The sequence below is a fragment of the Vipera ursinii genome, assembly GCF_947247035.1.
Source record: "Vipera ursinii genome assembly, chromosome: 4".
NCBI lineage: Eukaryota > Metazoa > Chordata > Lepidosauria > Squamata > Viperidae > Vipera > Vipera ursinii.
This window is the reverse complement of record NC_139514.1, coordinates 23,074,053-23,094,820: the sequence shown is the minus strand read 5'-3', so window position 1 is coordinate 23,094,820 and position 20,768 is coordinate 23,074,053. Positions and strand designations below refer to the sequence as shown.

Below are 20,768 nucleotides of genomic sequence, written 5' to 3'. Positions count from 1 at the left end.
GACAATTAACTTGCTTTCATTGCTCCTAACATAAAACATAAAAACACTATGATAGATAAAAAGAGATAAGAAGCTGAGTAGCAGCATGTCAAAATAAAGGAAAATGTGTTTGCAGAGATTTTAAAAAATCTCTTTTTAATATAGTAGTTGGGTTTCATGAGGACTCCTCTGATAATCATAAACAGAGAGGGTGAGTCAGAAGAAACTGAGTTTGATGTAGTAGAGCACCGATGTCAGTATCATAGGGGATGTATGACACTATAAATGTCTGACAAAGATTGAAGAGGCCTAGTTCACACCTGTAGCCAGGTATCAGGTTCATTTGGGAGTCCTTGGACCATCTTCAGTACGAAGACCAACGTTTCTTTGTTCCTCCTGACTCCCAGGCTTAAGGCAATTTGTGGCATGAACCAAAGCTAGGGACAAACTAGGGCAGGGGTAGGCAACCTTGGCTCTTTTATGACTCATGGACTTCAACTCCCAGAATTCCTGAGCCAGAGCCTTGGTGGAGCAGTGGGCTAATGCCTCCTTAAGTAACACCAGCTGCCTGCAATTAGTGCAGGTTCGCATCCCACCAGGCTCAAGGTTGACTCAGCCTTCCATCCTTTCGAGGTAGGTAAAATGAGGACCCAGATTGTTGGGGGCAATTAAGCTGACTTTGTAATAATGCCGCTTGGGGTGTGTGTGAAAGCCCTAATAAGCAGGCATATACATAGAATGAAGGCTACTGCTAAGCTTGTAAGCCGCCCTGAGTCTTTGGAGAAGGGCGGGATATAAATGGAATTAAAATAAAATAAAAATAAATAAAAGAGCCAAGGTTGCCTACCCCTGAACTAGGGAAAGGCAATGATTTTGTTCTTTCACAATTGAAGGAATCAATCATTTCTTTCGTCCAAATGTTAAGTGTAATTTGAAACTCTGCCTTCAGTCAGCTATTCCATTTGAAGACTAATTTCCTTGCACAACTTACAGTCTAAAAATGTTTAGTCTAATTTTGAAACTTTCTTCTTTCTATTGTGTCTGTCATTCTGTTTCGTTTTGTAACTTTTTGCTTGATGAAAAGTTCTGGAGAACTCCAAAGCATGAACATCTGCTTGTGTTATTGCTAATTGATCTTAATAAAGATATTATACAGCTACAGATTTAGGATAAGGTTTTTTTTCTCATTTCGTAGGGCTCTTATTAAATATGGATGCTGGAAATGAAAAGAACAAAAGTCAAGTGGAAATGCAATATATAATGCAGTTGATTGTTGGAACAGACTGTTCATTTTCTAGCAGAATAATTCTATAAATGTTCACTTAGAAGCTTTGTTTACCGATACAAAGAGAAGTTTGCATTAGATTGCAATCCAAAACTATTTTATCTTATTAAATTTGTACACCATCCAACTCCCAAAGACTCTGGGAGATTCACAAAGTAAAAGAATAGAAAAAAACAACAATAAAACAACAGCAAAGCAGGAAAAATTATAGCAAAAACTAAACAACAATTAAAAAAACATAGCCAGACTACTTTGATGGTTTCTTGTCTATCTTTAGTAATAAGCATATATATCAGACATGGATTATAGATTATACCAGAAGGAACCACACTTCGAAAAATATTAAATTATTGGTAGCAAGCCATTGCTGCCATAGAGTTAAGAAGACTACAGAAAAAAAAATCAGATGTTACGGGTGTCCTGCAGGTTGTTGATTGCCCAACTCTGCTACGAATAAAATCCAGTGAAACAAAATATCATATGTTATTATTAGTTGTGTATATTTTTACACATTTAAAGTATAAGATTGTTTTAATTTAACAAGTCTGATCATCTGATGTTCCATATAATCTAATCACATGTCATGAATACAATAGTGCAATAAAATTGGATAAGCCAGATATTTGTTAGATGAATAATTAAAATATTTTCTCTTGCATTCTTTGCAGTTTAGTGTTATGAAAAAAAAATCCATTGAAAAGAGAAAAATCCATGAAGATTATCCAAGCTCAGGGTTTGTCTTTTCCTGGAGGGTCTACCTTCTAGGCAGATGGCTGGTTCACAGCACACTTAACCTCATGCTAACCAAGCACAATTGCTGTGTTCACATAACATGCTATGCCCAGATGAATAAATTATTCCATGGCTTAACGTGATGACCTAGCTCACAGAACATGCTAACTCTTGGGAGTTATGAGAACAGCTGGGTTTCCCACAAAATGCTGAACCATAAGCTAATCAATCTCACTTTAGTCTACTCTAGCAAGTTTACATTCACGCTTCTCTTGAAAAAGATAAGTTAATCAAGTCCTATTTTTCATTAGTCTAAATCAGCAGGGATCTAATTGCCAACTGGTTGCTTATATGCCTGGAGTCAGAAAACACTGTCATTGCATTGCAGCTGCAGTTCTGTATTCACTACCTTGAGAGTAAGCTCCATTAAACTCAAACAGGTTTATTTCTGAGTAGACGTAGTAAACTAAACATTGCATATCAATTGCAATTTAATATTCTGTTTTTATATTTGTGTTAAAAGGTTTGAAAAGCAAAGTGAGAAGATTTTCAGAAAAGCAGGAAAGCCAAAATATAACACATTTTAAGAAATATTTTTGCCCCATATTCACATGTGATAATAGATGTGAGACATAAAAAATGGAAGTAACATTTCTCTTTTAAAACACTGGAAAAATCAAAGCAGAAGCCATTGTGTGAACTCAAAAGCAACAGAACTGAGGCTGATGTTTCTCCCTTGGGATTCTGAAACAAGTAGGAACAACATGTATAGCTTTATCATTATAATATGTACAATGTTCTTTTTTTATTGTGTGCAATAACAATGCAATAATCATTTTGTAGTAGAGGGAATTTTTTTTCTCTTAAACAAAGTGATGACTAGAAATGGGCTTAAAGTCCTATTGGAGAATTGAAGCATGTATTTAATCTTTAAATATATTTATTTTAGTATCACAAACATTTTATATCCTACAGACCATTTTCCAGGGAATTATGAATTATGGAGTCTGAGGATGTCATCATGTCCGCAACATAATCCCTAATTTAGTAGTTTACCCCAGGGGAAAATAAAGCTCAGGCACTAGCAGATTACAGCTCTTATTTTTCTAAACATGTGCAAAAAGGAGATAATTTTCTCAGGGATAGAAAAAAAATGGTGTAAAATGGATGAGCAGAGGCCTACATTTGCATTAAAATTCATATGATTTGTGGTAGGGATCAAAGTGATGCCAGCAATTGATGAGAGAAAGCAATCTCCATTTAACTTGCCTTCAGTTAATATTCAGACAGACAAATCCTACTAGATCATATCTGATTACAAGCATTGTTCATTTTTATGCAGGTGCTTTAAAATCCACTCCAACACAAAACCCTGTGAATTCTCCAGAAACATTTTAACTGTTCTGTTGCATTTTCTACTGCAAATAGATCCAATAATTCACATACAAAAACAAATATTTTCCTAACATATAAACTGATATGTTGCAGTGGTTAAAATATCAGGCCAGACACCAGGAAACTATGAGTTCTAGTCCCACCTTAGGTACAAAGCCAGCTTGGTGACCTCAACCCTGGAAAGCAGGCAACGGCAAACCACGTCTGAAATTTTGCCAAGAAAACTGCAGGGACTTGCCCAGGCAGTCATCAGGAGTCAATACTGACTTGAAGGCACCAAAATAAAGATATCAACAAACTAACAATCCACTGTTATTATATGGGCCAGCCAATCCTACAGATTTTAACTTAGTATACCAGGAACCCTATAGCTGTGTTCACACAACATACACAACGAGGTCACATGGTTAGCTTATGTTACGAATCAGTATGCTTGGCTACTTTATGTTACTGTGCATATCCAGAAAGCAGATTAATTTGGTAATGTGGCCAAGAGTGTTGTGTAAACATTCTTAATATTCAGTGGGGCTGTCAGATCAGTTGATTAAGCAGATTTCCCCAAACCATCTTCCAAAACACAAAATATACTGGTTAAGATTATGGGAGGTGATGAGAATTTTAACTGGGGTTTTATTTCCAGGGATAATTTAATCTTTTAATTCTCTTTTAACTTTGTATTTTATATTGATATGATTTTAAAATACCCTGTAAACCGCCCTGAGTCCTTCGGGAAAGGGTGGTATATAAATCTAATAAAATCTAAAATTTAAATCTAATTGTGGCTCAACACTTCTAGACAGTATCAGGCAGACAAAACTGTAGTATAAGACTGCAACACTAACTAGTATGGTTAAACTGATGCAGTAAGAAGGCAAACTTCTGATCGTGTTTAGTCCTGCTGAAATCGGATCAAACCAGACCAAACGAAACCAAACTACAAACAAATCCAAAGACCTATATTGGTGATTTGCTGTTCTAATTAAAACATAAGCTGAGTTTACTTAAGACAGACAATCAGACCTCTTAGTGATCTAGTGCCCCTTTGGTACAATATTCTAAATTGCCTTTATATTTTGATTAAGTTCAGCTTATCATTACGATTTATGACTTAACAGCTCAGCCAAATAGATTAATTGATCACCTGAAGTTTCAGGATGGAACAGTGTTGAACTGGGTATTGGTGCTTGAGGATGAAGGCAGCTTGCTGAAGACCTTTGACTGGAAATCAAAATCCTGCTTTTTGCAGATGGCAACCTGGAAACAGCACCAAGTCCTAACTGGGGTTTAAGAATCATTGTTGAGCGATAAAAGCTTGGAGGCACCTCATAGTGAGCATATGGCGCAGGACAAAAATTGTCTTTCACAGGCCTTTCTCCAACCTACAGAAATATAAATGCATTTTTAGAATTGTATCAATTATAGACTTTTAAATTATTATCCTTAAAAGGGGAAATTCAAGAAAAATACAGCAGAAATCAAAATATGTGTTCACTCAATCTTTACAAAGATTGCAGTTAATATTTCTCAGCATGGTTTCTGCTGTGGTATCTGAGCAGAAATGAAAAAAATGACACACTAATATATTATACATTGAATAAATAATACAGTACATTCATAATAGAACATCAAAATACTTAAATATATTTGCTTAGGAAGAAAACAAAAATTTAATTCACATAAACCCTGGGTTTACATCAGAGAGATTCTATGGTCAGTTCAGGAGCCATAGAAGTTTCTGACAATTAATCCCCGCAGATTCATTGCTATGAAGGTGAAAATGATGAGAAGAGCTAATTTATTTACATTTTCCCTCACCATCCTACTATCTCCTCCATTGTGGGAAAATTAACTATGCCAGCTCCTCTTTGGGCTGACTGAAGTACAAGGGAGATTTGAATCCAAAATCTTCCCTAATGTATCCTTGAAGTGTCTTTAATAATAGGTCTTTTAGAAAATAAGAGCTTCCATTAGTAAATCAATATTGAGAATAAATCTAAAGCGCACATGAAAGCTTACATCTGAATAAAGAAGCATAGGATTGTGCCATGCCATTGAGATATGTATTAGAGCAGGGGTCTTCAAACTCAGCCCTTTTATGACTCATGGATGTCAACTCCCAGAATCCCTCAGCCATGCGTCATAAAAGGACCGAATTTGAAGACCCCTGTATTAGAGGGTCCTATTAAGCCTGGCCTTTTTAACTATGTTCATGAATAAGGCCTCTCTATTTTATAGATAGGTAAAAGAGCATTTCATGTAAAATATCTGGATAATAAAATACTACTGTAGATATTTACTAAAAAGACAAGAATTAAATGATGGTATCTAATAGAATGTGTTAAAAGCTACATGTAGTATTGTTCAACGGCTATTTGGAGGCAGAATTCCTCATGGTGGATCCTGGAGACTAAATGGTCTCCCCTCCTTAAACTTGTGAGGCAATGTCAGGTTCAGATCTGCAGGAACTTCAAGTCACACATCAGGTACTTAAAGATCAATTCCAAAAGGCCAAAGAAACATATACATACTTTAGTAACTCACATGAACAACTTTCTCATCTTCTCATCTTTGCTAATATCGCCTCCTATTGGTATCTATGATTTATCACATGTTATATCTTATGATTAATGATTGTAACTACGATCTATGTTATATGACCTATCACTTTGTTGTTTGTATGTACACTGAGACCTTATGTACTGGAGACAAATTCCTTGTGGGTATCCAATCACATTTGGCCAATAAAGAATTCTGTTCTATGCTATTTCTTTCTCTACAGTTCCTGCTCTTGCAATTGATGGCCTGTTCTAGATATCATCACATTAACTGCAGTCAAAAAGCTGGACAATTGATGCTTGGATCTTTCCCCACTGGGCTAATGGCTCATTCAGGAAACTCCCTTATCTTTGAAAGTCCCACCGATATTCCACAGATTGTCATTGATTCCTGCTGTGTTCCCCAAACATACCACTCATCTATTTTTCTTCTACTCCTGACATAGTTCAGAGTAGCCTGCACTCTAGTGCAGGGCTTTTCAACCTTTTCACCCATTGTACCACTTTTAGAATATGGCAACATCCAAGTACCACCAGTCGCCTAGCAAGGTGTCAAAAACTTGATGAGCAAAAAAAAAGGAAAAAAGTGATGAAGTACAGGTAGTCCTCGACTTACAACAGTTCGCTTAGTGACTGTTTGAAGTTACAATGGCACTGAAAAAAGTGCCCCCCAAGACATAGCCGAGCAAGACACCTGCCCGCCTGCCCGGTGGTGCTCTTCCTCCTGTCCAAGGTTTTCATTGTTGTGAGCATTTCTGTTGAGGATTGGCAGTGGGGGGAGGGTGGGTGGGTGGTGTTTGGTTTTTATTCCCCCATCTTCTCTGCTGGGTGGTTGCAGCAGGTTTTGGTCACTTCACATGACCCTGGGACACTGTGACTGTCATAAATATGAATCAGTTGCCAAGCATCTGAATGTAAATCACAAGACCCTGGAAATGCTGCAACATTCCAGCTGATCAGCGCTTCTTCTGGGCTCAGCAGAAGCGCCAGGATCAGCGCCGAGCTCCAGCTGGAGCCTGGAGCTGATCCTTGTGCTTCCGCTGAGCCCTGACAGCCCTGCAGCTCCAGCCATCTCTTGCTCAGGCTTGTGCGGTGCTACCACCGGTTCAGCTCATTCCCCCTCCCCCGCTACTTTTCTAGGATGGTCACGTACCACCTGACAGGTGCCAATGTACCACAGGTGGTACCCGCATCACTGGTTGAAAAGCCCTGCTCTAGAGTCTTGGAGACATTGGCAGAAACTGCAATAACTCCTTGACCAGAAGGAATATAGACCTGAAGAAGAGAAAATACAGACCAGGTTTCTGTGCTGAGATTAGTATAGCAGTTTTACCTATTGTTCCTCGTAAAGGCTAAACCTGTAGTACAATAGGAGGAGACTTAAGAAGGAGGACAGTGTTAGGGAGGCATATGATCCAGAAGCTGAAGAACTTCTGAAGGAATCGATTAGTCTGAGCCTTGGCTCACATCCCAGGAACTAACTAAACAGAGACTCAGCCACAGCAACCTGAGGAGGATGATCCAGTTGATCCAGCTCTTGAGCCCAGCAACCTATTATCACTTAAGAGCAAAGGAAGTCAAGCCATGTACTTGAAAGGAAGAAGTGGGACACAGCCAGTTAGTCAAGAAAATAGGGTTATATAAAAGAGATGATTTTTAGAATGGGCTCTTTATGGCGAATAATGTTTTAATTTCCTATCTGTGTCTGGTCTGTGCTTGGATTACCTGGGACATGGGACTGGATGTGGACTATTCTTAGATTGTCCTAATCTTGAATTTGTAAGATCTCATGCCTGTTTTCTATGCAGAGTGCTTTTAGTTTGTTCTGCATTTTGTATTACCATGGTGAAAGATTTATAACTACAATAAATGCTTGAGTTTGTTATCAGAAGTTGGCAGCGTTATGTGCAACTGGCAGCAAAGAACAGTTATATGCACTTTTTCTTATGCATTAGATCCAGACTTCTCACTCTTCCTCCCTAGGTGCTTGTGGGGGCAAGTGCAAATGAAGAAGTGGGCTACTGAAGGTCTCATCACTTCCCATTATTCTGGCCACATATAAAGGGCTGGATGTGGTTCAGATGATAGATGACATGAGCACATCACAGTGAAACTACACCTATCTGTGATTAGTAGGTAGTCACACAAAGAATATCAAGATATTTTACTATATGACCCCAGAGGCAGTGGAAATTTTCAGCTGAGGTAGCTTCTACACTTGTATAATCCTTAGGAGCAGCAAACCTCCTAAGTACAAATATTGTCATTTTGTGCGAGAAAAATGTTGGAATAGAAGCCCATGTTCACATATAAGTTACACTCTGGGGTAAACCTAGTATTGCAAATTGCAGGTAAATCTTTGTCTTAAAATTTATTGAATACTAAAGGGATTAATTTTGACAGCTAACTGCCAATCAGTTTTTCAAAAATAATTTAAATTATTGCAAGAAAAATGTCACTTGTCTAAAACTGTGGAATGGCAGTGCACTCAATTAAAGCATATCTTGATATCATAATTTGCTCCAGCGTTATTAACAGTATACACAACTTCTGAATTACTATTAGCACTAAAATATGTTTTGGATTATTCCAAATCAACTCAAACTTTTATAGACAATTAGAGAGTATTGCTAAGTTGAATATTACTTACTTGCATATACTTTGGAATAAACAGTTGGAATACACTAGAGCAGGCATGTCAAACTTGCGATGTCACGTGAAGTCGCACAACATATCGGGACTTTTTCCCCATTGCTGGCAATGGGGTGGGCACAGTTTTGGCCTGACGCATCCGGCCTGTGGGCCGGCAGTTTGACATACCTGCACTAGAGTAACAATTCAATAATTAAGGATTTTAAAGACTGTTAGGAATGTTTCTTAGAATATTGAGATTGAGACAAAATATTTTCTTTCATGATTATTGGCCACTTATGAGAGATAGAATAGAATAGAATAGAATAGAATAGAATAGAATAGAATAGAATAGAATAGAATTAGAATAGAATAGAATAGAATAGAATAGAATAGAATAGAATAGAATAGAATAGAATAGAATAGAATAGAATAGAATAGAATAGAATAGAATAGAATAGAATAGAATAGAATAGAATAGAGCTATAAGGGACCTTGGAGGTCTGCTAGTCCAGCCCCCTGCTCAGGCAGGAGAACCTATACCATCTCAGACAGGTGATTGTCTAGTTTCTTCTTTAAAGTTAACATTCGGAAAGCAGCAGGCCCAGATAACATTCCTGGATGTATCCTTAAGGAATGTGCAGATGAGCTGGCTTGTGTTCTCTCAGACATTTTCAATCTTTCATTGCAGCAGGCAATGGTCCCATCGTGCTTTAAGTTGGCCATCATCTTGCCAGTCCCAAAAAAGTCCACAATTACAGGACTCAAAGATTACCGTCTGGTTGCACTGACATCCACCATTATGAAATGCTTTGAGAAGCTGATAAAGGACATTATTGTATCCAGCCTTCCGCCAGCATTTGACCCACTACAGTTTGCCTACCGATCAAATCGCTCTATGGAAGATGCTATTTCTTCCATTCTCCATCTGAGCTTTAAGCACTTAGAGGAAAGAAATACTCATGTGCATTTGCTGTTTGTTGACTTCAGTTCGGCGTTTAACACAATCATTCTCCAGCATCTAGTAGACAAACTGGGCATTTTAGGCTTAAACACTCCTTTCTGCAACTGGATTCTTGATTTTCTTACCAACAGGCCCCAATATGTGTGAGTTGGAACAAATACCTCTAATACCATTTCCTTGAGCACAGGTTCTCCTCAGGGCTGCGTCCTAGGTCCACTGCTGTTCACCCTGTTGACCCATGACTGTTGTGCTAGGTTTGCCACCAACCATATTGTGAAGTTCGCAGATGATACAACAGTAGTGGGCCTTATTCATGATGACAAGGTGGAAGCTTACCGCAAGGAGGTTGGTTTCTCCTTAATTCCAGGTTGCTTCTCTCTTTGATCAGTTTCCAACCATTGTTTCTTGTCCTTCTGTCTGGTGCTCTGGTGAACAACGTGACCTCCTTCTCTTTGTGGCAGTCCCTCAGATACTGGAATACTGCTATCATGTCTCCCCTATTTCTTCTTTTCTTTAGACTAGCCAAACCCAAGTCCCGCAGCCGTTCTTCATATGTTTTAGTCTCCAGACCTTTAATCATCTTAGTTGCTCTTCTCTCAATTTTTTCCAAACTCTGAACATCTTTTTTGTGATACGGTGACCAAAATTTGCTAGAGTATTCCAGGTGTGGTCTTACTAGTGTTTTGTTTTGTTTTTTTATTGAAAAGTTTTAAGATACAATTTTCCTTTAAAAATCCCCCCTTCCCCCTCCCTCCTCCCCCCCTACCTCCCCCCCCCTCCCCCCCTCCCCCCCGACTTCCCAGAGCTAAATACAAGGTATATATATAAAAAGCAATCATAAACAATCATATACTAACAACTATAAAGTCTAAAATCCATCACTCTCTAGCTTATATAGGATAAACAAGCCTTAGTAATATTGAATATGTATAAAAAGAAACTAAAATAAGAAAAGAAAAAAAAACGAAAGAAGACTTATTCGAATGCTACATGAAACTTCTTAACCCTATACTTGTTCTGGATAAACTCAATCCATTTTCTCCATTCCATAATATAACGTTCTTGCGAATGATCTTTCAAATAGGCCGAAATCTTCGCCATCTCTGCCAGGTCGGAAACCTTTAAAGTCCACTCTTCTATGGTCGGCAGTTCCTCTTTCTTCCAATATTGGCCTATCAAAAGTCTTGCTGCCGTAATTAAATTCAACATCAATTTGGTGTCCACAACTGTAGCGTCTGCAATTATTCCCAACAAAAAAAGTTGCGGGCAAAACTTTATCCTCTGTTTAAAAATCTTCTGCATATTCCACCAGACTTTTATCCAAAAAGCCTTAACCTTCTTACATGTCCACCATATGTGAAAATATGTTGCATCTTCATCACCGCACCTCCAACATTTAGGCTGATAATTCGGATACATACTTGCAAGCTTTTTAGGATCTAAATGCCATCTATAAAACATTTTGTAAAAGTTCTCTCTTAGATTTTGAGCTTGAGTAAATTTTACGTTCCTCACCCAAATCTTTTCCCACGTGTCCATTGTGATAACTTCCTGGATGTTTTGGGCCCATTTTATCATACAATCCTTAACAAGTTCTGTTTCTGAGTCAATCTCTATCAATGCAAGATATATCCGTTTGATATGTGCTGGTCCCTGATTTCTAATTTGCTTTATCAAATTTTCATCAGTCATTGTAAATCCATTTTTCTGGTCTTCTTTCCACCTGGCCCGTAACTGAGTATATTGAAACCAATTTTGAACAACCTTCTCTTCTCGCAAGAGGCTATATGATTTCAAACACCAAACATTTCTTTCCAAGCTGAGGATCTCCTTGTACGTAGTCACATCATGTTTGAAGCCAGCATGTATATTTTCTATTGCGTGTTTTGGAATTGCCCACAATGGTATCTTACAACTCAACTTATGTCTATACTTCTTCCAAACTCTCAGCAATGCCTGTCTTAAAATATGCACCCTAAACACGTTGTCTACCTTCTTATCATACAACAAATATGCATGCCAGCCAAACAACAAATCATGGCCCTCAAGATTTAATAACCTCCCTTGCGTCAAATTAATCCAATCACTTATTCCTACTAATGCAGCAGCTTCATAATATAATTTAAAATTAGGCAATTTAAGGCCACCTCTCTCACGAGTATCCTGCATAATCTTAAGTTTAACTCGTGGCTTTTTCCCTGCCCACACAAATTTATTGATACCTCGCTGCCATTCCTCCAAATTAGAATCTTTCTTAAGAATCGGTATCATTTGAAATAAAAATAAAAATTTAGGCAGGACATTCATTTTTACTGCTGCAATCCGTCCCAACAAAGACAATTGCAATTTTTCCCAACTCTCCAATTCTTTTTGAATTTTCCCCCATAGTTTTTCATAATTATTTTTATATAGCTTTGTATTAGAGGGCGACAAAATCACCCCCAAATATTTAACCCTTTTAACAATCTCAAATCCAGTTAATCCTTCTAAGAGAGCCTTTTGCGAAACTGTCATATTTCTGGCCAAAATTTTGGTTTTCTGTGTATTAACTTTAAATCCAGAAACCTTCCCATATTGTGTTATTATCTCCATCAGGTCCACAACAGAGTTCTCTGGCTGGGTCACTGTAACAACCAGATCGTCTGCGAATGCTCTCAATCTGTAGTCCTGATCTCCAATTTGTATCCCCTTAATTTTTTCCGAATTCCGAATTTTAACCAATAATATCTCTAATGTTAACACAAATAACAAGGGCGATAACGGACACCCTTGCCTTGTGCCCTTCTCAATATTACATGCTTCTGTCAAGCTATTATTAACTATAATTCGGGCAGTTTGGGATGCTAGCAAGGCCTATATGAGAGGGGTGTTGATATATATGAATAATAAACATAGACGTGCAGTGGAAACTAGAAGGAAAGAACTGGAGAATGAAATAAAGGAAAAAGAAAAGGCTTTGATTTTGAACTCAGAGGATGTGAAGACCAAGGAGGCTATTAGACTGTTAAGAGGACAATTTGATAAATTAATGGCTGATCAAGTGGTGACCAATCTGCGGTTTGCTAGGCATAATACTTTTTGCAACGCTAATAAACCAGGCAGATGGTTAGCTTATAGATTGAGGAAAAAACAAAGGGCTTCTAATATAGATAAGATTGAGTATAAAGGAAGGGTTGTGTTTCAACAGAACCTTATTAAGGATGCTTTTGTGGATTTCTATTCGAAATTATATGCTAAAGAGGAAATTAATGAAAAAGATATTGATATATATTTGGAGAATGCTAGCATCCCGGTTCTTACGCAAGTACAAAAAGAGGGGATTAATCAACTGATTACAGAAGAAGAAATTTTCACAGCAATTAAGGAATTGAAGGTGGATAAAGCACCAGGTACGGATGGCTTATAAAGCAATACTAATACTTTACGTGATCTTGATTCTATGCCTATATTTATACAACTCAGGATTTTATTAGCTTTTTTGGTTGCTGCTGCATACTGCTGCCTCCTAGTCAAGTGATCATCCACTAGGACTCCAAGGTCCATCTCACAGTTACTGTTTTTAAGCCAGGTCTTGCCCAATCTGTACTTGCACGTATCTAAATGTAAAACTTTCCTACCTAAATGTAAAACTTTGCTTTTCTCCACATTGAAATTCATTTTGTTGGATAGAGCCCATTGTTCAAGTTTGTCTAGATCTTTTTGGATCCTGAGTTTTTCTTCTGGGGTGTTGGCTACTCAGTTTGGTGTCAGTTGCAAATTTGATGAGTTCCCCTTCTATTCCCTCATCTATGTCATTTATGAAGATGTTGAAGAGTACTGGGCCTAAACCAGAACCTTGTGGTACCCCACTGCTTCGCTCCATGTGGATGTAGTGCCATTGAGGACTACTTGTTAAGTATGGTTTGTCAGCCAGCTACAGATCCATCTGGTGGTGATGTTGTCTATTCCACCTTTTTCTAGCTTACCAAGGAGTAGGTTGTGGTCTACTTTACCAAATGCCTTAATGAAATCTAAGTATACTATGTCCACAGCATTTTGTTGGTCTTTTAGTTTATCAAAGAATGAAATAAGATTGATTTGTTTTTAACATACCCTTGCTGGCTACTGGTTATGACTTTGTTTGCTTCTAGTCATTCGCAGATCTATTTTTTGATTATCTTTTCTAGGATCTTCACAGGTATTTATGTTAAACTGATTGGTCTGTAGTTTCCTGGGTCCGTTTTTCCCCCTTTCTTGAAGATGGGAACCACATCAGCCCTTTTCCAATCCTCAGGTACTTCCCCGGTGCTCTAGGATTTATGAAAGATGTGGTGCAATGGTTCTGAGATAACATCTGCCAGCTCTTTCAGAACTCTGGATGTAATTTGTTGGGTCCTAGTGATTTATATTCATCAAGGTTGGATAGGTGTTCTCTTACCATTTTCATATTTTAATTTTTGTTTCTAGTATGACGTTTGCAGTGGGGTTTTTTTGGTATGTTGGGCTATAGTTTTTTTTGTGTGAAGACTTGATCATGTGCATTTCTGTAGATATGTGGTGTTCTCTTACCTATAGTGCAACTCTCCCTCCTCTTTTGTAGACCTGTTTCTTTTGAACAATTTGTATCCATCCATCAGTCCATTCCATTCATGGGTTTCGTCCCACCAGGTTTCTGTTATGCCAGCTATGTCAAACCCTCCCTCATGTACTATTGCTTCTAGTTCACCCTGTTTGTTCCCCAAACTTTGAGCATTTGTATATAAGCATTTAAGACTTTTACGCCTGTCCATGGGTATGTTTCCCACATCTCCTGATTGTTGTTTGAGTTTTTCTTTTTTATCATCACTTCCTATCTCATTGTTTTCTTGGGATTTGTGATTAGTTTTGAATTCTAGAGATTCTAGAGATTGGTCACCCTTCTCCCTCAGTTTTAGTTTAAAGCCCTCCTGATGAGTTGGGCCAGTCTTTTTCCAACTACATTTTTGCCTGTTTTCTTGAAGTGCAGCCCATCCCTTGCCAAGAGTCCTTTGCATAGGAAATGCAGTCCGTGATCCAGGAAAACAAAGTTTTCTTGGCAATACCAACCCTTTAGCCAATGGTTTATTTCTAAAATTCTCAATGGGTGTTGGCCTTTCATTGGGAGTACTGATGAGAACACTACTTGTGCTCCTAGCTTCTTAACTTTATTACCTAGTAAATTGTTTGTAATCTCTCACTATTGTACTCAGGTTGTTTGTTGTGTTGTTCGTCCCAATGTGGAGGAGGAGAAAGGGGTAGAACATCAGTAACATCCAGAGTTTATATAATTATGACTCTCCTTATACTCTCCTTTGACAGATGCCACTGCAGAATATGTAAATAATTTTGCTGGGATATAAAATGTCTGATAATAAAGCCAGGGGCTACAAGATCTAGGCTGTAAAATATGAAGATCCCCTAGATGGCTGAAAACAGTGAGAATACACTGTGTCCCTCTGCTGTCAGTGGTTATACAGATATTTGCAGTTAAATACACTTGTTCTGAATTCCACTATTTCCTGTCAGAATATCTGAAACTGTTTTGCATTTGATTTTATTCAAATTGTTTGAGTTTTTTCAGTTGGGTTACAGCTGACCCAAAACAGGTTAACCAAACTTTCAGCAATGCAGTAGCGTGTATCAAATGTGAAACAAATGTCTCTTTCTATTTTATGTACATACTGCATTTTTGGGACACTTCAATGTCCTGGGCACTATGTTAGATAAGTTAAATCAACATAAAAAATAGTAGACAGTGGATTTAGCAAACTGTTTTTGATGGCAGCTTGAGACCATTAGTTTTAAAAGCTAATGCCAAAGCTTTGATTTAAATTCAAAAACAGTTGGCAGTTGGAGAAAGAGATACAGATTGAACCAGTCAAGTGAAGCTAGGCCTGCTGGTGAATTGCTGTAAATAATTTTTGAATATGGAATCATTTCACTCTCTTTTTTAAATGTTTTTTTTTACAATTTTAAAACTGCCTTTCAAAGCAAGAGAATTTTCCAGCCATGTTTACATCAGTGCTACAGCAGGTGTTGTTTTTGTATTGTGAAATCAAATATCTCAGCCTTGAATTTTGTGACAATTTTCCTAAAAGGAAACAGATGCATAAAGAAACCTGAATGATAAAAATATTTCTTTCACCATACTTACCCAGTATCTTGAGTTTCTTTCCCATGCCAGTATGATTCTATCTACTTTTTCAAGAAAAAAAATCTACAGATATTAAAACTGAATATTTGAAAGATTATCACACATTTTAACACATTCATATTTATTTCACTTCAATAGCCTGGATATTTTTTTAAAAGAGGAAAAAAGCTTACCTCATGGAAAAACCTTTCACCCATCTGGCCAAACTGATGATCTGAGGATTTAATCCCTGATACTACAAATCCAGAACTATACATCTGAGGCTTCTGAAAGTCAGTTTTAAATTTTTCGTAGAGAACATTGCCTGGTTTAATATCTCCATCATTGAACATTTTCTGTTCAGTTGCCACCGGCAACCCACAAGCAGGGGGCATGCAAGACAATCCAGACTGATCAAGCTGGCTGATTGCCTGAGGGTTCCTTCTAATGTAAGTTATTATTTTAGGCCTCACATGTTTAGGCTTGGGGATGGCTGGAGTTTCAACCTTATCTTCAGGCTTCTCCATATCCTCGTTCTCACCATTATAAGTGGCTGGTTGAGGCCCCTTGGAATTTATAAGGATAGGCTTAGGGATCGCACTGTTACATGTAGCTTTATTAGGCACTTTAGGGGATAGGCTAAATAACTGGGTGCTGTCAGTGGGAGGTAGGGTTGCAGAAGATGGCAGCTTGTCAACATGAAGCACACAAAGTTCCTTCAAACTGCTGTTTGACGCTGTGATGTGGCTACTGGCATTCAGAGTTGTAGAAGGGCGCAAAGGAGTTGGGGGACATAAAAAAGTTTCACTTTGTGCTATTATTTTACAGCTTTCCAGTGCATTATTTGAATGCTCTTTCGTTTCATTAACTGTCTTCTTGCTCTGAACTGAAAAATGTCTGGTTTCTAAATTACTGTCCTCAATGTTAAAATTTACGGAGATATTTTCTGTATTTTGTGGTTTGGGATCTTCCAAATCAGATTGGACAATTATAGCATCTTCACTGGGTCCTTTGACTAGAATCTGTTTATTTTCATAGTTATTCAGATGTTTGCTGTCTGACACATTAACCCTATCCATAAAAGACACATGCCCATTAACTGCTGGAATACAACTTGTGCTAGCAGCGTATAGGTTTTCATTCCCTGTTGATGTCAATCTATCAGTATGTATAGTATCATCACCAGGAGCTGAAACAGAATCTTCCTTTTTTACAGCTCTATATTCCTCATTCGCTTTGCTTGCTGCTTTGCTGTTACTATGATTATTTCCTTTTCTTAAATCTGGAGAGCCATTGTCATTTATCAGACTTTCATTAATAGAGTCAAATCCTTCATTTAAAAACAGATCCTCTTTTGGCAACAGATGTAATTTGGTCTTCTGTATTTGTTTACCCGTGTCCTTTTGATTCTGTACCACAACATTATTTTCTTCTGCTGGACATCCAAGAAATTCAAATAACATAACCTTGTTCATTGTTTGCTCGCCTACATGCTTAGACTGTGAGGACAAAGGGCACTTCACCTCCCCTTTTCCTCTCTTACCACTCTGATGGTCAATTTGTGCTTCTGGTTTCCAAATTTCATTGGATTTACTGGTTAAATGGAGATCAACAACAGCATGGTGTGGAGGGTCTTGTTTGTTGGCATTTGGTACATTATCCACACCTGATTGTATGGCTGGGGCACTTGCTCTTTCCATTTCTGAGGTAGATGAATATTTAGGGTAATGTACAATGTTTCCTTCAGAGACAACATCAGTTGGATGGAAGACCATGCCTAAAAAATGGTCTGCTGATGTTTTCTGAGATTTTTCCATGTCCCCACTCAGATGATGTGAAGTATTGATGGAATCCAAGGATACAGAAAGCAGGCGTTTACCTGATACACGGCCAACAAATTCTTTTTCTGTTTTAGCTATAAGTTTTCTTGATCTCCCTAAAGAAAGGCGTTTTATTCCTTCTGGCTCAATCCTTCTTAGTGCTTTTTCCTTTGAAACATACTGAATGAGATCAGCATCGCTTTTTGAAAGTACTACTGAAAGGTTATCACTTGTGTTGATCCTCAGATTGGACAAACTGTGTCCTCGGCTAATGGTGACTAGCTTTGAAGTGTCCTTAAGCCCTTCAGGCCTACAATCTGCATGCAATTTCTTGCTGATGGTAGAAGACAGTATAAACTCTGATTCACCAGCAGAGCCCTGAAGATTGTTCCTCTCAGAGTCTAACTGTCTGTTGGTTTTTTGCTTACTGGTGTGTAAGCAAGCAGATTCTCCTGAAATATTGCTTGTCCTTATTGCTGTTCCAGGAGTTCTGACATCTGATGTGATTTGATTGGCATTTGTGTCTCCTACAGACACCATGTGTTCATTGTTATTTTTCATCTCATTTCTGTTGGTCTGTAATAGATTGTAACATGACTTGTTGGGAATTAATGGTGCAGTCATTTTCAGATTTGGAGTGGCCATGTCTTCCACAGCCTTACTGAAAGGAAATGGTATCTGTGACAGCTACTAGCTGAGCATGCTTTTCTTAAGGGGACTGAAGTCATAAACTTATCAACCAAACAAATTCTTTTTTAGACCAGTCAAGTCCCTTGTCAATCACATGACTCAGTCATTATCAGATCAGAATGTAAAGCAAAAAATTTCCCACAAATAAAAATTCAATAGGTGCAAAAGAAATCCATTGGAGCCACTCTAAAAGTGCAAGAATCCATGGAATCTGTAACAGAAAAAAAACAACCCAGAATTATTTCTGTTTACACCATCTGAGAACTAGAAGTCTGCACAAAATAAAGTTGCTATTAACTGACAATATTCTCTCATTATTTTTCAACAGACCAAAACACATGGCAAATGTCACTTTCTTTAGCCAATTTTGCAAAGCAAAATTACTAAAAGAGCAATAAACTGTGGTGGCTAAAAGTGTGTATTGTAAGCAAGGGAGACTGAGTGGAGGTCTTAATGTAATATTCAATTCACCAAATATTAGACAAGATTGTTTCAATATTCATTTTATTCCCTGTTTATAACACAGAAATGTTCCTTCCAATAGGAATCTGTAACAACCATGGAGATGAGCAGTTGCCCCACATAGATTTTTTTGTGGATTTCCCGGAGACATAATGTTGATTATTCTATGAATCAATTGTTGATTACTGTACAATTATATATTTGTTTTTATACTGGGGTTTTATCCTTGTAAGCTGCCCAGAGTCACCAAGAGTCAGCTGGGTAGCAATATAAGTTTTCTTCATAAATAATAATAAATAAGATGCTGGACTTTGGTTTGATTCATCATGAGTCTTTCTTGCTTTTTTAAGACGTGAGGAGAGTAACATGACATTTAAATAATCTATGTAAAGCACACTAACCACTTTTTAAAAAGCCCATAAATGCTAAGCATTTTTGTATAGATTTTGATTCCACAATCCACAGATAATCCTAACAGACTGCATTATTAAGGTATGTTCTTAGCAAAGTATATGGGCTGAGATGCATTATATATGTATCTAATACTTATGAAAATTAGTGAAGGTTTCATTCCTTTAATCCTTAATTAATTAAATTAAGGAAACTGAACCCAAAATAGGGATTTAATTTAAAGTTTTTAAAAATATTTTTCCTCCATGGTTCTTTAAGATATTAATTTTAAATAAATGTTGTGACCTGTCTTAAATGTTAATAATAATAATTGAACTTAGTAGTATAAAGCTCCTTGGGGAAACTACATTATTACCCATTCTTTAAAAGGAACAAGAACTCCTTCAGGCTAAATAAAACTGATGAGGATAATAATATTGCCTTTTTTTTGCCAACTTCCTTTTTTAAATAGTTTTTTTTTATTTACAAGTCAAATCGTACTTTTCCAGTGCTAAACCAATATATCCTTTTTCTGTTGTTTAACTGAATTCCTTCATTTGTGACATGAACTGAATCTCTTCGGCTAGAAAGCAGGAGACCATGAGTTCACCACCTTAGCCACGAAAGCCAAGTGAGTGGCTTTGGCCTCTCTTAGCCCAACTCACCTCACATGGTTGTTGTTGATGTGGGGAAAATAGGAGGAGGAAGATATAACAGTAATAGCAGCAAAACTGGATCAATCTACGCTAGGAAATAAATCTCAGGGGCTTTTGTAAGCACACATCAAAACCAAGATAAATTGTATTAGCTCAAAATTTAATACTTTTTTTTATTTTAATGCAAATTTGCCAAATCCTTATTTACATTTCTGCAATTTTTATTGTAATACATCCTTTCAAAATAGTATGTAAGAATGTGTAAATTAGAAGAAAACATCTTACTTTGAGTTGTTTGGTTTTGTATATTTAGGTACAAAAATCCACAATCGTAACGTAATTAGATGTAAGAAATTCTTAAATCAGATTAAATTACATACAATAGAAGAAATGACCACAGAGTTTATGAATTTTCAAACAGACAGAAGCAGAATTAGGATGGTATGTATGGATGTTTGAAAAAGAGGAACAGAAAGTAACCATAGTTGATAAATTTGCCCATCTGTGCCAATACTTGTTGTTGTTATTGTTGTTGTTCAGATTTTAATCTGAAAAAGAGAAGGATTCTGAGCTTCTCTGCGTGGATCACTAACACCATCTGCTTATCTCTTTTTAAAAAGAGATAAAACAAAACAAACAGGCAAATTCCTTACAATTGCAGATCTTCAGCACAATATTAGTAGCAAGGGAAACTATAAGAATCAAAACTATGGAATACACTCCTTTTAAAGAAAAGTGTTGAATTTTTACACTTTTTTCTTTGTAATCAGAGGATTCAACTTTTATTGTTCTGCTCCTTGAAAATAATAAAGGTCTCAATTCTTTTACTGACCTATCAATTGGGTGTCTTTTTCAGAATGTAAGGTATATAAAATCTTTGACACTTTTAGTTAGAGCATTTTATCCTCTGTTGCTCATTCTAATGCCATTAATTAAAGGGATTATATTATTTTTATTGGATTTTTTCTTAGGGGATAGGCGACCAATCCAATATACAAGCAATCACCCAAGATGTAAATAGACCCTTAACTGGATGTCATGAAAGTGCCAAAGGCAACAGCTGGAGAAAGGCTAAATAA

At 37.2% G+C, this 20,768-nt stretch overlaps 1 protein-coding gene across 1 annotated transcript in view; it reads right to left on the bottom strand.

Annotated features, from left to right (window-relative positions):
• MTUS2 (microtubule associated scaffold protein 2) overlaps nucleotides 1-18,115 on the bottom strand; it is a gene marked incomplete at its 5' end in the record, with an annotated part of 203,925 nt that extends 185,810 nt beyond the window's left edge. The window contains 2 exons of the mRNA XM_083362432.1: nucleotides 4,533-4,770; nucleotides 15,866-18,115. Of these exons, the coding sequence (XP_083218558.1) occupies nucleotides 4,533-4,770; nucleotides 15,866-18,115 (2,488 nt within the window). The remainder of the gene's footprint in view (nucleotides 1-4,532; nucleotides 4,771-15,865) is intronic.
• Between the last annotated feature and the right edge of the window lie 2,653 nt (nucleotides 18,116-20,768).